Raw genomic sequence first — 17,651 nt, 5'->3', positions numbered from 1 at the left:
TTTGATTTCAAATCATGATTCAAATCAAATTAAATGATTCATTTGATTTCAAATCAAATCAAATCAATTTAAATGATTCAAATCATGATTCATTTGTGAGTTCAAATCATTTGATTTTATTTCAAATCATTTGAATTGATTTGATTTGATTTGAATCATGATTTGATTTGATTTGAATCATGGTTTGAATCATTCGAATCAAATGAATCATGATTTGAAATCAAATGATTTGAAATCAAATGAAATGAATCATGATTCAAATCAAATGAATCATGATTCAAATCAAATAAAATCAATTCAAATGATTTGAAATCAAATGAATCATTTGATTTGATTTCAAATCATTTCATTTGATTTCAAATCATTTGATTTTATTTCAAATCATTTGAATTGATTTTATTTGATTTGAATCATTCATTTTTGATTCATTTGATTTGAATCATGATTCATTTCATTTGATTTCAAATCATTTGATTTCAAATCATGATTCATTTGATTTCAAATCATGATTCAAATCAAATCAAATCAATTCAAATGATTCAAATCATGATTCATTTGTGAGTTCAAATCATTTGATTTTATTTCAAATCATTTGAATTGATTTGATTTGATTTGAATCATGATTTGAATCATTCGAATCAAATGAATCATGATTTGAAATCAAATGAATCATGATTCAAATCAAATAAAATCAATTCAAATGATTTGAAATAAAATCAAATGATTCAAATCATGATTTGAAATCAAATCAAATGAATCATGATTCAAATGATTCAAATCATGATTTGAATCATTTGGTTTTATTTCAAATCATTTGAATTGATTTTATTTGATTTGAATCATGATTCATTTGATTTGATTTCAAATCATGATTTGAATCATTTGATTTTATTTCAAATCATTTGAATTGATTTTATTTGATTTGAATCATGATTCATTTGATTTCAAATCATGATTCATTTGATTCGAATGATTCAAATCATGATTCAAATCAAATCAAATCAATTCAAATGATTTGAAATAAAATCAAATGATTTGAACTCACAAATGAATCATGATTTGAATCATTTGAATTGATTTGATTTGATTTGAATCATGATTTGAAATCAAATGAATCATGATTCAAATCAAATCAAATCATGATTTGAATCATTTAATTTGATTTGATTTGAAATAAAACCAAATGATTCAAATCATGATTTGAATCATATGAATCATGATTTGAATCATATGAATCATGATTTGAAATCAAATGAATCATTTGATTTGATTTCAAATCATTTGATTTTATTTCAAATCATTTGAATTGATTTTATTTGATTTGAATCATGATTTATTTGATTTGAATCATGATTCATTTGATTTGAATCATGATTCATTTGATTTGAATCATGATTCATTTGATTTGAATCATGATTCATTTGATTTGATTTCAAATCATTTGATTTCAAATCATGATTCATTTGATTTCAAATCATGATTCAAATCAAATCAAATGATTCAAATTTGATTTCAAATCATGATTTGAATCATGATTCATTTGATTTGAATTGATTTTAAATCATTTGATTTGTTTTGAATTGATTTGATTTGATTTCAAATCACTTGATTTCAAATCATTCGAATTGATTTGATTTATATTGATTGATTTATGATTGATATTTATTGCTTGGGAAATTAACATTCATTTGAAGTCGGAAAATAATAAGATAAGATAAGATATCAAACATATTTAGTAAAATATCATATATTGAAGACTATTCATTTATTAATTTTAGCATAAATCGAAATCCAATGTCATAGAACTCATAACTTCAAAACATCTTTAATGGCTTGTTAAATTTTAAATTGATTTTTATTGTTTCCACCCAGAATTTATTATGTTATTGTACAAAAACCATTTTGTTAACTTTCTTCCATATTATGTAATTTATTTATTGTGAATTTTGGATTATCATTTGTAAAAGCTGCAAGCTGAAGTGCAACGGCTAATATGTATCTAACAACTAATATCACAATCGATGTAATGTAATTGAAACTTCTTCTCTGGTGAATTTTGAAACTGGCGTCTTCTATCGAATGGTTCCATGTTTGCTGCCCTCCGTTCCATTTTCCTCATCGCTGGCGCTTTCCTTTCCGTTTTCCATCGAAGGTAGCAGCTCGAAATCGCAGACGAGAGAAAAGTGATCCGATGGATATTGGTAGCTGGGTGTGCGGTTCTTGCCAATTTGCTCTCCTTCGGGAAAGTCTAGACAGTTTTTGATCTGAAATTTTAGATAAAATTTGGAATTAATTTCAGATAATCAAATCAAATCAAATCAAATGATTTGAAATCAAATCAAATCAATTCAAATCAAATCAAATGATTTGAAATCAAAGCAAATCAAATGATTTGAAATCAAATCAATTCAATCAAATCAAATCAAATCAAATCAAATCAAATCAAATCAAATCAAATCAAATCAAATCAAATCAAATCAAATCAAATCAAATCAAATCAAATCAAATCAAATCAAATCAAATCAAATCAAATCAAATCAAATCAAATCAAATCAAATCAAATCAAATCAAATCAAATCAAATCAAATCAAATCAAATCAAATCAAATCAAATCAAATCAAATCAAATCAAATCAAATCAAATCAAATCAAATCAAATCAAATCAAATCAAATCAAATCAAATCAAATCAAATCAAATCAAATCAAATCAAATCAAATCAAATCAAATCAAATCAAATCAAATCAAATCAAATCAAATCAAATCAAATCAAATCAAATCAAATCAAATCAAATCAAATCAAATCAAATCAAATCAAATCAAATCAAATCAAATCAAATCAAATCAAATCAAATCAAATCAAATCAAATCAAATCAAATCAAATCAAATCAAATCAAATCAAATCAAATCAAATCAAATCAAATCAAATCAAATCAAATCAAATCAAATCAAATCAAATCAAATCAAATCAAATCAAATCAAATCAAATCAAATCAAATCAAATCAAATCAAATCAAATCAAATCAAATCAAATCAAATCAAATCAAATCAAATCAAATCAAATCAAATCAAATCAAATCAAATCAAATCAAATCAAATCAAATCAAATCAAATCAAATCAAATCAAATCAAATCAAATCAAATCAAATCAAATCAAATCAAATCAAATCAAATCAAATCAAATCAAATCAAATCAAATCAAATCAAATCAAATCAAATCAAATCAAATCAAATCAAATCAAATCAAATCAAATCAAATCAAATCAAATTAAATTAAATTAAATTAAATCAAATCAAATCAAATCAAATCAAATCAAATCAAATCAATAATAATAATAATAATACCTTAAGGCGATCGGGGGTGTAGAAGACGTAGTCGATGGTGTGGCACTCCTCGCCCTCCTCGCGAATCTTCCAGGTGGTATAGGGTGGCTCCCGTTTCATCGATTCCGCCACGAACTCGCCCACATCCTCGCTGGGCTGGAGAATCTTCTCGCGGTCCAGCTTCACATCGGCATAGGCACTGCCCAAACGGAGAAGATCGCATCCCAGGATCGTGGCGTAGATCGGTTCCACTGGTTCAGCGTTGAAATCGCCGCACAGGAGGAGCGGCGTCTCGCCGGCAAATTGCTTCACGAACCGGATGAGATCCCGGCCCTGTTCATTACGCAACTTGGCCAAGAGGGCGCCGTGGCGGGCCTTCAAATGGGTGGTGGCCACACAGAATTCTCGACCACTGGATCGCATTCGCAGCCGGGCGGCGATGGCCACCTGGTTGCTCTGCACCCGCCACACTTCCAGGATCCTGGTATCGTAGCCCTGCAGCTGCAGTTTATCCCGCTTGTAGAAAATGGCACAGCCATCGGGTCCGTTGTTCTGCTCGATATACAGACACGGAGAATCGGGCTTCGGGAAGAAGATGCCCTCGTAATTCTGGCTACCCAACACGGTCTGCAGGAACTTGAAGTGGTCTACTTCCTGTTTGGATGCATTAAAATACACGTTAAAGCGCTACCGCTCGAAAGTCGAGGATGGAGTGACTATACTTGCAGACAAATCACATCGGGCTGGTTCTGCAGGATCTCCTGGACAATCAGGTACTTGCGGTGCTCCCAGGTGAGCGCCTCCTCGGGACAGCGCACAAATCCATCGTTGTGTTGGCCGAGAGCTGAATTTTAGGGCAACAAATTGAGTTAGTTTTTGTTTAGATAACATCCATCTTAATTTAATAAATCTTATAAATTAAATACATTTAAACAAAGTACATTTATTTCAGAAAATGTAATTATTAAATCAAAAACAAATAAATTCAACATTTTAGCCTTTTTAGAAAACGCCATTCATTATATATTATTTCAGAAATACAATACCTATATTTTAAAACACTTTATATATTTTTGAAAATTAAAGAAAACTGTTGGGAATGTTCAAAGATTTTAGAACTTAATCGTAGATTCTATAAACAAATCCCATTTTAATTTTAAATACATATTAAAATGTTCTTCATTTAAATAACATTATAAATGTTAGATAGGTTTTCAGTACTTACTTTGCGATAGAATGTTCCATTGCAGCAATCGAATGTTTTGCGAGGCCTCGCCCTCAACTGGCGCACTGCAAACTGCATAAATACATACATTAGAATATTTATCCCGCGGTTAAGACAAGGATTTGCATCGTACCCCTCGACACGGAGTTCAGCTGGAGGCATCGCAGTCCGTCGGCGACATCCTCATCCACCAGGAGCGGTTTCAGGAAGCCGCGGGTGAGCAGCGAGGGCTGCTCGATGCCACCACCCCTCAATTGCTGGACATGCTGAAGGAGGGCCGAGGTGCTCAGACCCGTGGGCAATTCCAGGCCATCGTCCTGGGAGTCCACGTTGTTGATCTTTGGAGCCGAGTTGAACGAGCCCATTCTGGAAAACGATTAGATCGGTTTAAATTAGTTTTGAAATCATAGCCAAAGAGATTTAACTCGGCGAAGCAAACGTGTTCATCACTCACAATTCGATTATATTGCTTGCAAAACACAAAGGTAAACCCAACAAAAATTGTATTAATCATTCGTTGGCAACTCTTTATAATTATGTTTTCTTTTGGCATTTCAATCGAAAAAAAACGGATAAAAGCTTCTCGCAACAAACAAACAACTTTCAGCGAACAACACCAAATAAACAACATCGATAAAATATATGTATAATGTCAACATTTTCTGGTACTCACAACGCATCTGGTTTTCTATATAGAATTTTTCTCAGTATTATGCTGAAAATGAATAGGCTATGACTATGACGCTGACTCGTATAAAATTTTTCCATTTTCCCCTTGCTGAAATGCATTGTTTGGTCGTGTTAAAAATTGTGTGTTGGAGGGAGAAAAATATTTAAAACTGTTAGGATTTTTTTAATTGCATTTTTTTTCTAATTTAACAAAGGTACAGAACCAAAAAATGAAAAAGCAACATGAACAAAGCAGTAAAGGATTAATAGGAATACTCCGAAATTAAGGATTACATTAAAGGATCAAATCTTTTATAAATATCTATGCATATCTATGGGTGAAACTGGAACTGAAGAAATGAACATAAATACCTTAATTTGAAAAAAAAATACTTTTTTTTTTTGTTCCTGCCTAAAACTAATAGGATTTCCTGATGATGGATTCCGATTCAGCTGAAACTTTATTCCATTACTGGGTTCTATTTTTTTGATGAAAATATCGTTTCTGGTTTTCGTACACCGAAGCTCTCGGCAATTAGCACATATGCTCTGATTCTAAGGAGATTACCGGGAATCGGGGGATGGGGGGATTAGAGGGGAGGAGATGGTGGGTCGCCCACGCGATAATAATCCCGCGAAACAAAAACAAAGGCGAAAAATGTCGCTCGGTCAATAGCTTCGCAGCTGTTGGGCTGGTTTGGTCCGCTCCGCGAGAGAATCGAAACCAGTTCCCGCCGGGGATTGGATGGCGAATGGCTGGGGACTGGATTTGGGGCTTACGGGTTTGCGGCCTGTCACCGCAATCAATCAATCGGATGCCCCCCAAAGATGCCAGCCCTCTCACCTGGTCAGCATCACTTTTTGCAGATAGGCCTTTCGATCGTTTTTGCAGGGCGCCTTGTTGGCTCGTTTTATTGGCACTGCTGGCTCCATGTTGGCGGCAGGATCAAAAGGATTTGGGGATTTAGAATTTTTGGTTTTTTTTGGGATCTCAAATCTGCGATCTTGGGGGCGCCGGAACGAGGTGCGCTTGCAAGCGACTTTGGCGAAACTGAATGCCAACTGAAGTGCGGGGTTTTATTAGAGAGATCATTCGCGCTCGAGGCAGCGAAAAGATCGCGAGGAGAGCACGCACAAACGGGTATTTCGCATACGAGATGTATCTGCAAGATACAGATACCCCCAGCTAACCAGAACGAGATCAATACGTTCGGCTCACGTGTGGAGAGCGCCCCGCCAAAATGCTAAACAAAAGAACGATTCTATATGACTGACTATTGACGGGGCTCGTTAAATATTTATGCGGCTATCAGTTAATGAAAACAAAAGTGCTCGGGTTTCAGTTGTATATGTTTGTATGAATGTAGATATAGTGCATATATATGGGTATAGAAAGTATGCAAAATCCAGCATCCTTAGTTAATGCCCGGCGGTGTTGTATGCCTAAGCAGAATCCCAAATGTTCTCAAATGCTAATTGCGCAGACAAAAGAGATACAATTGTATCTGCACAATTTATACAGCAACGCAGTTACATGCGTAATGAGCTGTCCGCCTGAAGATATATCCATATATATATCTGTTGTATCTGCAACTTTTTCTGGCGAGGGGGGGGTTTTTGATTTCAATTTCGTTTTCGTTACCTGGGAATCGGCACGGCCACACGTCTCGCGAACGTCTTCGATGTGACGATCAATCGCGACGTTTTCATTAGAAACTCCATTTTTGAACCGTTTTCTGCAAACTTTTTACTCAACGTCCAAGTAAAATATCACTTTCAGTTTATTCGGTTTCTGACTGTTTAACTGGGATTCTGGTATTCTTCGTTTCTTGTTTAGATATTACGATAACTTGAAATGTTTTATATTAAGTGTCAGTATGGCAATGTCAAAGAGACGCGGCCCCATCTGTATTTCCTAGAAAGGCAAAATTATTACAGGGTTAGATGATAGTTATTTGGGTTCGATTCGGGTTGACCATTCGCTGAACGTCACTTGCAAGATGCTTACTAATCTCGGAGCGGAATTTTGAACTTGATTTTATCATTTGGCACGTGTCGAAACAGTTTCATGACCGAAATGCAATTATTTTATTCATTGATAGGATCTTTTTTGCTTCATTTACACTGATATGATGGCAATTTAAGTGTCACTTATGACTTATCATTTAATGGAAAGCCATTAAGTTCTCAGCTTTGCGTTAGATAAGCTAACAATATGAACACTAAAGCCTATAGAAACATTTTCCGGTTCGGAGAATTGTATTTGCTAGAGCTTGGTGAAGGTGGAAAGAAAACGGGATTTAATAAATGTCTACAACACCAATGAGTATTTTAATAAGTTTTTTTCAAGTTTAACTCATTGAGATTCTAAGTAAAATATTTAACCTAACTCATCAGAATGTCAGTTATTTAAATACTTTTTTAATTATTTGTAAATGGAATCAATCAAACAAAATTAACGATGTTTCTTTTGGATTTTACCAAATGCAAATTAATTCAATCATCTAAAAATACAACTACAATGTGCATAAAGTGCATATTAAGCCAATTAAAAAACCTATACTTTTAATAAAATCTTTCGTATTTCCCCTTTCCCTGGCCCACAGCTATATATATATTTTTATACTGTCAGTTTTGTCATGATCACTTTCGCGCAAATTGTGCAAGGTTAGTTTTTGTTGGTGATCTCGGTGATCTGTTGTTGCTGCTGTTGTTGATTGCCGCTAAGTGGCTTTGAGGCCTGGCCAAAGCCTAAGAACACTTGACACGCTGCCAGCCATGAACTTGATTTATAAGCCCGACAGACAGGTAAGGCATAAGGCATATCCATAGCGCCTGTGCGAAACGAGTCTCTCACCTCACCAGATACAAGAGCAGATCGCGGGGCGGCTCAAACTCAAACTCTCCAGCTGAAACTGCAGCGGAACTGGAGCTCTGGCCGAGATTGATATCGATATGGGGGCTGGCCACGCCCAGCTGATCATCCATTTCCTTGCCGATTTCCAGTTTTCGCGCCGCCAGGCGCTGTTTCATCTGAACGGTGGAGGTCATGGCCGAGGTCTTGGCCACAGCTTCCGCGATCTCGTACTGCCTGAGGAAATCCTGGCGAAAACCGTCGAGCGTGAGGCCTTGGGGTCGTCTGCACTCGGGACCACACAGTCGCTGGCACATCTCATTGATGGCAGAGGGGCGATCGATCAGGTGATCGGGTGCCGATTGCAGGCAGTTCGAACAGGGTATAACCCTTTGCGAATCACCAGCCAGTTTTTTATCTTCCGCATAGTGATTGGGTGGCCCAGAGTCCTCGTCTTCGTTGGGCGAAGGCGGCTCATCGGTTACGCTAAACAACTGCGGCGGTTTATCATCTTCTTCTGGCACCTGATCTGATCCACCATCACTTCTTCGGTAATCCAAAGGATTCACCTCCAAATTCAATAAAAGTGCCGTCACTGGCATGGCCTTGCCCAAGGCTGGCTGACGACGATGGCCATAGTTTTCACGTACTCCACTCTTTTGATCCATTTCACTTGACCAGTTTATTTTTTATCATCGACCACGCTGCGTATGCGTAATATTCGAGCGCACTTCTGGCCGTTTAGAACAGCCAACAATTAATACGCGCGTGCGTTGCCTTTCCTTATTTATATCTTTTGGCCGACTCTAGTCGAGATCGAGGCAATCAAGTGCCCGCTGCCAGTTGCCAGTTGCTCAGTTCCCTGATCCGATCTCTCTCTGGTTTTCTCATTAATAAAAAAAAAGAGCAGCCGCAGACAGATTGCCGCTGTTCAGTCATAGGTACTCATATAATATATATAAAATATAGCATGAAATTGAAATTGAAATTGCCGCTCTCATTCGGTTCGTTCAAACTTTAAAGGCAAACCACATTTTGTTTGATTACTTTCCAAAATGTCAAATTTATTATTAGCCAAATAGAGACTCTGACAGACATACGTTTGATACTAAATGATACTAAATAATACTTTCATCGACTTGACTTTAAACTTGACCCGATGAATCAGTGCAACGAGCGTTGTTATTGTTTCGAAAGCATAACAAACAAGATTGCACTTGAACTTTCGGCTGCTTAAGGTTGCAACGTGTGTGAAATAATTGCGAATATTTCAAAAATTGTGTTTACAAAAATAAAGATAATTATAATTAAAGGAAGTAATTTCTGCAACAAGCAAAACATCAATTTCTAATCAATTGTAAATGTGTTCTTTAATTTTTGAGTGCCATATTGGCATTCCGTATTCCGCAAACAATCAATTACAGATAAATAAAGAACAATTTCCAATCAGCAGCGATTGATTAATTACGCTCTATGTCGGCTGCCAGTCACTTGACATCCACACAGACATAATTAATTTTACGCCTCACTTTGTTCCTCCCCCAAAACGTCATTTGAACGGAATGATAGGAAAGACGAAAGCCTCCAATGCTAATTTGTAGCTAATAAATTATTATGCACTTTCAAGATTTGCATTAATTCAAGAGCAATTTGATTGCATTTCATTTGGCTAATAAGCTAAAAACAAATTGAATGAACCGAATGACTTACATTCATTTCCGCAATACGGTAATTTATGAGACCATAATAATATCTATAAATCTCTCCTTACACTTTAATTAGATTTATTTATTTACTATATATTGTATTCAAAAATTATTATATTTTTAGTTTATTATTTATTTATTCAATTTATTTACTGCTATTTTTTATTATTTTTTTTTTTAAAGACTGCCTAAAAGTCGGCACAAGTTTTATAATTTTACATACGTAAAATGACGATTATTTGATTAAATGTATAGCAGATTTAATATATATAAGATTTTCATAGTTAAGAAAATAAAATATATTATTAGTAGTCTATCGATCACTTACACTAATATGCAGAAAAATTAAAATTTGTTGTATTGATCCACAAACTTGCAGTTTCCTATTTAAGAAACATACTTCCTCTCAACTTGTCTTTTTATGTTTGCTCAGCTGTTATTGAACTTGATCTACTTCAATGTACATTTTCTATATTTTCAGCCGTACATACATACCTATATAACTTGAGTCAATTTTCGATATAGCACTAATTGAAAATAATATTCTCTTCCCCTTCCGCAGGTGTGACTGCTCTACAATCGTTTCTACGGATCTTGATTCTTTTTGGCAATGCACTGCGGAAAGTCGAGCGGAATCAACAAGAGCAGCGGCCGACATTGAGTTTTATTTATATGGCTATATGTACGTGAGTGTACGGGCCTTTGGGGAGTCGTCCAAATGGCGAGAATGCCACATGAACTTGGCAACAGGTTCGCTCAATTCAATTTATGACAGGCCTGAGCCTCGTGGGTGAGATAATAGAAATTGGTTGGGAGCCACTATGTAACTATTTTTTTGTTAATTCAGCTGACTACTTAGTGGCTGACCACCTGCTACCTCTGGCTGATCGGGTCATCGATCACTCATCTGATATGGATTAATCCGAAGCAAACAAAAAACGAATTAAAAGGCAAAAACGCCAACGATTTGATAAGCTTATCAGGGAACTTCACACGAAACCATCTGGGATGCTCGACTATCAGATGACCTGCATCTGCCCCAGATGGTAATATAAAAAGAGTATATTAAAATTTGTATAGAGATTGTAAGGACGTATGCTTTTCGATCTTTCATTTCTTATTATCAAGGCTTGCTTACTACACTTTTGTTAAAGGTAATGGGGAGTGTGTATTTTGTCAATTAGACAATTTTTTTAGGTAAATATTTTTAAGATTATTTTAAATTTAAAATTGTAAATAACGATTTTCCTGACTAACACATATATTTATTAAAAAACTAAAAAATAAAATAGAAGCATTTGTTAAGATTTCTATCTTTATTTCTTCTAAAAAAGATGTATTTTTAAGGAAATACCAGCACTTTATTTTGTTCTCTGTCTGACTTTTTACAGGGTATATACAAATAGAGGACGCCTTGTGCTTTTTGTGGCTGCCTTGCGATTATTTTTTGTTATACAACAGCATAGCGACAGATTGGGACACATACGCGTACTACATATGGAGAGTATCGCATCGGCTTTGGCTTGGAAAAAACTGGTTCTACTCCGGCAAAAGCTGATTCCATCTGGACGCAAAATGAAACTTCGACCGCTTTTCCCGAAAGGTTTGTGGCGCACTTTGCAAGTGGTTCAGTGGTTCAGACTCACCATTTTGCAGCCTGCACTATTGAGCATTACCACACATGGTTAGATGGCGAAGACAGAGTATCCAAACTGCCCGCACAGGCTTTTCGCGATCCGGAGAATTCGTCTAATGCGGACTGACAGAGCGCGAATTTCAAGCGGTTCAATTGCTCCGGCGAGCTGCAAAGAACTAAACTCGATGGTACGTGCTTTGCGACATTTATACCAACGCTCTCAGTGCCCATCGGCTGATAAGGATAATGCCAAGAGACCCTCTCTGTTTGTCTGGCCTGGTCGACGGAGCAACCATCACCATTGCACAATCGCCCGGCGAGAGAGGGGTCTTCTCGTACATTCATACTCTCTACCTCATTATCGTAATAAGTTCAATGGCTCACGCTCTCAGGGTCTGTAACACTAGTGTAAATACTGTAGAGGGGATCTTTATTTGGATTCTTTTGGGCATACCCCGCGTATGAGTGATATTTGTATGTGATTAGATGTTGATAAATTATTTTGAAAGGATCATACCCTTGGCAAAGTTATGATTCTGAACTTCCGTATTTCTGAAAGATTTATTAAGGATTTAGTTTACATTCTCAATATTTCTGATACCAATAAAAAAATATAGATCCGAACTTCGAGTAACGGTATAATAAAACATCAATAAATCTACCTTATATCTTTTTGACCTAAAACTTTATAGTTTCTTTTACGGCTGAGCTTATTCATAGGTCCTTTAAGGTATTTTAGACCAAGATTTCATTCGAGCTCAAAGGTAAGTAAGGCAATCTAGTCAGTTTATAATCTTTGGTACATTCAAAAGGCAATTCCCAATCACTTTCCCCCGGCAAACAAAGACTCAAAGACGTCAATCAAATGACTCACTTACTTTGTTGGATCTGAGTGGGTCAATTGTGAACAATTTGTAAATTCGCGCTGATAACAATGCCATTGACATGAGGATCGTGTCTGGTCTTGTGTCTGGTGTGTATATCTTATCGGGAGCGAAGAAACCGCAGGCATTAGCCACTTGAAAACGTTTCTCCCAGCATAATTCCTTCGCACGGGTCAGTTATAAAACTTTCAAACGGGATTTGATTTACTACTTATTGATAAGAACGGGGAATGCAACAAAAAAGTGACGTAGCCTGGATCTAATTGGTTTCAATTAGTTTTAGGCGGTTGGATTTGCGTAGTTCTCGCAAATCCCGCTCCCAGTTGGCCTGTCAAGGTCAGTGGTGACTGCCGATTAGGTAGGGGAGTACAACTATTTATTTCTATAATATAGCCCGGCATTTAGTATTTCTATTACTCGCTGCCAGTGGTCTAGCCACCCAGATAAGATAAGGCTTTCGAGTGGACCAACAGCGGCCTTGTTTAAGTGCTTCGGTATAAAGTTCGCTCTTTAGTTTATCGTCTATATAATACAGTTCTTGGTGTCATTTATTCACGTCTGCCAAACTTACTTTCGCGCCTTATCAGTTGGGCAACGGAATTGAGTAACGCGTGCCGTTTGTATAATGTACATACTCACTTATTTACGAGTGCATATTACTTTTATTTTTTTGGAATTTGGACCGTTTTTTATAATCTACATATATTTGCCATTATCACCCAGCTTTAAACAGTACAGGCAAACAAATTTAATGATTAAAAGTCCAGTCGAATTTTTCATTTGACCAATAAAATATCATTAAAATAAGTCATTTAACCGAGCTCATTTGGCTTCTAGATCTCATACAAACATTCTGGAAAGGTCTGATGCACAGAGATCTAAAACCATTTTAAATAGTTTACTGTTTACAGTTAATCCATTCATGAATATACCCAATTTTTTCGTCTGTATATTAATCCGTACAAAGGCTTTATTCGGATTACATGCACAACAGCAAATATGTGAACATAAGGTCTATAAACTGATTCATTCCGGTTGAGACGGGTTTCCGGCGAAGGCTTAGGATTTTAATGAACTTTGTGGTAGGTTAGGTAAGAATAATAAAGTCAAGATCATGAACTTTTAAATTACGATAAGAGATCATAAGAATCGGTAATTATTTTAACAATGGGATAAGGAGATAAGATATGAATAAGGGATAGATAGGTATAATTTATCTTTATTGGAAAGATTGGTGGGTCAAATCACCTGAATGCTTTTTAATGTTTAATATGATCGATTAATTTGTGTGTGCGATTTCATTCCTAACAAATTTGATACCCTAATTTTTTAGAACCTTCAAACGTTGTTATTACTAATAGCGCCCACATTTCTTCATTGCAATTAAAAAGGACGTATAACTTGCTTTCACCAAATTACTTTCTGTCACTCATGATTACCCTCAACAAGTGGAATGTTTTTGAGCCCGGGAATTCCGGTCAATTGTGATGAAATTACGGGTTCCTCCAACAACAGATATTCACTTTAATCAGAACAGATCTTATGTGCTTGTTGTAAATTATGTGTACAACGCCCTCAGAATTGAAGAGCTCGCAGAAAACGGGCCCACAAAAGGACAGTTATAGTAATTAAAAACCCATTTCTGCTGTAACCCCCGCCCGATGAACACACCCAAACATACAGGCACTTGGGTAAATTACAATCTCCGCATGGAACAAAACCACATCCAATTTCCTAGCGACCTCAAACCCAAACAAAAACGTGGCGCTACTGGGGTGGGGAGGTGCGAGAGCGGGACAGGGAGAGTGCGGGAAGAGCACACAAAGAGCGGTTGGGACTCTATCTCGCTCTCTTTCTCGCTCGCACAAGTCAGCAGATTGGAGCAAATTTGTATTTTTGTGTAATAAACTGCAGGTCCAAAAACAAACCACATAAACAAAAACCAAGGAAAAAAACTTAAAGAAAAACAGCAAACAAAGACCGAGACGGAAAAGCTTCACAAAGAAAACTTAATTTATGAAAAGCAGCAGAAAACGACGAAATGTTTTGTTTGTTGTTTTATCAATAAGCTCCAAGAATTATTGTTGTTTTAAGGGAGGGAAAAAAGGGCGAAAAAAGGACAAGGCCCGGCACACCCAAAAAAACACACACAAAGCTTGTAAATATTAGATAATTTGGGCCACTTACAGGAACTTCTTGACGAATTTGTAGAATGCCACTAGTAAATAAACAATTGTGGAAATCAAGTTCATTTTGCACTGAACTCTTTGTTTATGCTAATGGTGAAAACTATTGTTATGTGGCTTCAATCAAAGGTCACTTTTCATCAAATCAAATTCTGGGACTTTCTGAAACTGGTTTGTTTGCTGGCCGAAAAAAACGTTAAAAACAAAACACGATCTCTTTAAATTTGGTTAAAATTTCACTATCAATGTCATTTCCGCGTCGAACACGTTTTTCACACTAAGCGGGCACCGCACAAAAAAACTTGGGAGATAACGCTTTCTGTGACGTATGAGAAGAGACCAGTTGGGAAATTAAGAGAAAGTGCTCCGCGGAGAGTGAGAGTACCAGACGGCGCGCATTAGTGCAAAGCGGCAGAAAGGAAAAGCCATCCGAGATTCGAGTTATACACTAGGCCTCACCGACTAACTGGATACTGTCCCCCATGGGGATATGCATATCTTCAAAATTTCTAAAAAAAAATGGGCAGAAAAATAGCTTGGGAATTATAGTGCACCTAAATTAGAGTTTTTTTTTGTTATCCGTAAATTATAAAATATTTCCTTTAATTTTATCTAATTATACCAACCCAGCACAAACACAAAATTGATAATAGCCTTTATAAATTTTAATTCCTGTTAAAAAAGCGAATATACCCCTTTATACCCCAAGTCACGTCCACTTGTTGTGAGCGGGGCAATAAACTTTTGTGTGGGCGTTCTTAAGAGCCGAAGAGAGTTCATCGAATCAAGTTTACAAGTGGGTCTAAGAGAAATGTAGAGCTTTGATTGCTGCGCAAAGCTCTCGGATTTCATCAGCTGTTTTCCAAAACTTACGACATGTATGTAAAAATATGTAAAAATTAAACTTTTAATAACAGTTTACAACAGTCAGTTAGTAACAATAACATTACATCTTAGGCTAAGTAAGTAGCAGAGCTAACAATTCGAATTGCGATATCCTATTATCCTTTTCCAGATCCATTACATGTTCGACGGTCTATAGTCGTAGGCTGGTCCCATGCGTATGGATATGTTGACGGGCTCGTTTAAACGCTCTTTCATCAGCCTGGAAAATGGAAAGTTTTTAATTAATTGCATTTAGATAGGATTACAAATATAAATATTACACTTCATACCAGTGCTGCCATTTTGTCCTCTTTCCGGACAGATCTGTCCTTTTTTTAACGGCTTTATCCGGAAAAAATTTCAAACATCCCCTATCCGGAAATCTATCCTTTTTTCAAAAAAAAAGGTTTTGAGTGTTATTTTTGCTAGTCGAAAGTGTATAAACCTGTTTTTATTTGCTAAAATGCCTTTTTAACCATCATTCTTACAGTTCGACACTTAAAAAATAATTCTTTTTACAAATTATCAAAGAGACGTAAAGCAGTCGATGGATTTTCTTTATAGTACGATTTTTTCTGTAGCAAAAAAAAAGAGGAAAGCACTTTTAAAATTTCTTAAAATTTCTTCTCTGCTTTTTTGTCAGAAAAAAAATTTAGATTTGAACGACTCTTTTTCGGGTTTGACGCAGATATTTAATTTTTTTGTATTACGAATATAGTTACTTGAAATGCATTAATTATTATAATAATTTTAGATTATTACGTATACGCACAAAAATTTACCATGGTAAAATGATCAAACAAAGAAGGTTGTGAGTCGGGCGCAGTAGATCATTACATAATTAAATTTTATTTAAAATCCATTTATATTAAGTAAATATATAACCCATTGGTAAAAACAGAAAAATGTAGGCACATTTACTTTTGTCCTTTTTTTTGTCCTTTTCTTAAATTTGTTGTCCTTTTTTTCCCTGTTTTTTGTGGCTTATCTGTCCTGTTTTTCAAGCTGAGTGATGGCAGCACTGCTTCATACACTTTTCAAGAAGGTGTTTCTAAGAAAATATTTGATTGTTTATAAACCAGATCGAATGAAAAGCAATAACTCAAATGGTTCCATTTTAAAATGCATAATAAAAAGTCGAATATGTTGAAAACTTATTTTCTTTCTTAATCGATAGTAACTTCTACGTTAACCACTCAAAGTTAGAAAATATATGCATTACCTTAAAGAGGTTCACTCTAGCAGTACATAGACGAACCTTGGGGTAAACAATAACAATGGGCTTATCTAGCCCATTCGAATATAATACATAAGTTTATAATGCCTACCGTTTATCTGCCTCGCTCTCGCAACTCCGATAGCCTTTCCGGCGGGCCGATTTGTTAAGACGTAACGATCGTCTCAGTTCTTTGGGTAGCGGCTTATTCGTCTCGCGTCTTAGGAAACTACCAAATTTCTGGCATTTCTCGGCCAGGTTATGCCAGACCAGCAGGATCAGTCGGGTGTGTTGCGAGGATGTGGCTGAGGATGATGTTGGCCCATTGGCACCGCAATCGTACAGCTCGGTGGTGGATACAACCCACGACGACATGTTGACACTGACTGACTTTGCAGAGCCTCTTTCCGCAGAGCCAACGGCCACTTGGCCGGCCATTGATAAGATTCCCTGGCGGCAATCGAAGCGTTTCAATGATTTGCCAACGTCACTAACAAAGTGCCGGATATGAGAGACAAAAAAGAGACTAAAACTGAAGCACTGCAGATTGCAGCTAAATTAGCACCGCAATCGTATTACTCAACGTTTCGCAAAAACTCAATAATTCTCTTTGCCATAAAAGCGGACGAAGTCAAATGTCCTGCCCGGGGGACAGGACTCTCCATTTTTGATTTCAAAATGAAAACCTAAATGCAGTGCGCTGCTCGAAAAAGTGTTTGCGAAGTATGATTGGTAAATCAAAAAAAATATTTACTTAAACTTTTCATCAAAAATGATGGGTAATTTATCTCCATTTATTTTAAAATTTTAAAATTATTTTTCCTTTTTTGTTTTTAAATTGGACTAGTTGATTCATATTTATTGGATATATTGTTATCACATTATAACAATTTAATAATAAATTTTGATTTATTGAAAAATAAAGGCATTTAGCTTTATATTTTTTTATGTGTACTCCGTTGCAGTTATGAATTTTTGCCATTGAACATTTTCAATAAAGTCTCTGTCTGATGTCCCTATGACACATCCTAGTAAAGGATATGCCCACTGAGAGCATGTCCTGTAAC

General features: G+C 35.9%; 2 protein-coding genes across 8 annotated transcripts; both read right to left on the bottom strand.

The window, feature by feature from the left end:
• Nucleotides 1-1,900: 1,900 nt before the first annotated feature.
• cu (NADP/NADPH phosphatase nocturnin) lies at nucleotides 1,901-14,760 on the bottom strand. 7 transcript variants are annotated; one of them, XM_017138027.3, is made up of 8 exons: nucleotides 11,424-11,598; nucleotides 6,860-7,132; nucleotides 5,222-5,326; nucleotides 4,682-4,914; nucleotides 4,549-4,620; nucleotides 4,046-4,167; nucleotides 3,345-3,977; nucleotides 1,901-2,264 (listed from the first exon to the last, which is right to left on the bottom strand). In XM_017138027.3, the coding sequence occupies exons 2-8, from the start codon at nucleotides 6,937-6,939 to the stop codon at nucleotides 2,073-2,075; spliced, it is 1,437 nt and encodes a 478-aa protein (XP_016993516.1). In that variant the 5' UTR covers nucleotides 6,940-7,132; nucleotides 11,424-11,598; the 3' UTR covers nucleotides 1,901-2,072. The 7 variants fall into 7 exon arrangements, with proteins under 7 accessions (XP_016993516.1, XP_016993517.2, XP_016993519.1 ...); XM_017138028.2 differs by lacking the exons at nucleotides 6,860-7,132; nucleotides 11,424-11,598 and adding an exon at nucleotides 14,485-14,760; XM_017138030.3 differs by lacking the exon at nucleotides 5,222-5,326 and having other exon boundaries at nucleotides 11,424-11,597.
• Nucleotides 14,761-15,362: 602 nt separating this feature from the next.
• LOC108054913 (uncharacterized) lies at nucleotides 15,363-17,004 on the bottom strand. Its single transcript, XM_017138024.3, has 2 exons — nucleotides 16,697-17,004; nucleotides 15,363-15,588 (listed from the first exon to the last, which is right to left on the bottom strand). Exons 1-2 carry the CDS (start codon nucleotides 16,957-16,959, stop codon nucleotides 15,504-15,506), a joined length of 348 nt encoding a protein of 115 aa, XP_016993513.3. The 5' UTR covers nucleotides 16,960-17,004; the 3' UTR covers nucleotides 15,363-15,503.
• Nucleotides 17,005-17,651: the final 647 nt, after the last annotated feature.

Source organism: Drosophila takahashii, chromosome 3R, assembly GCF_030179915.1.
Source record: "Drosophila takahashii strain IR98-3 E-12201 chromosome 3R, DtakHiC1v2, whole genome shotgun sequence".
Classification (NCBI taxonomy): domain Eukaryota; kingdom Metazoa; phylum Arthropoda; class Insecta; order Diptera; family Drosophilidae; genus Drosophila; species Drosophila takahashii.
The sequence above is the reverse complement of the archived record's forward strand: the minus strand, read 5'-3'. Positions and strand labels throughout refer to the sequence as shown.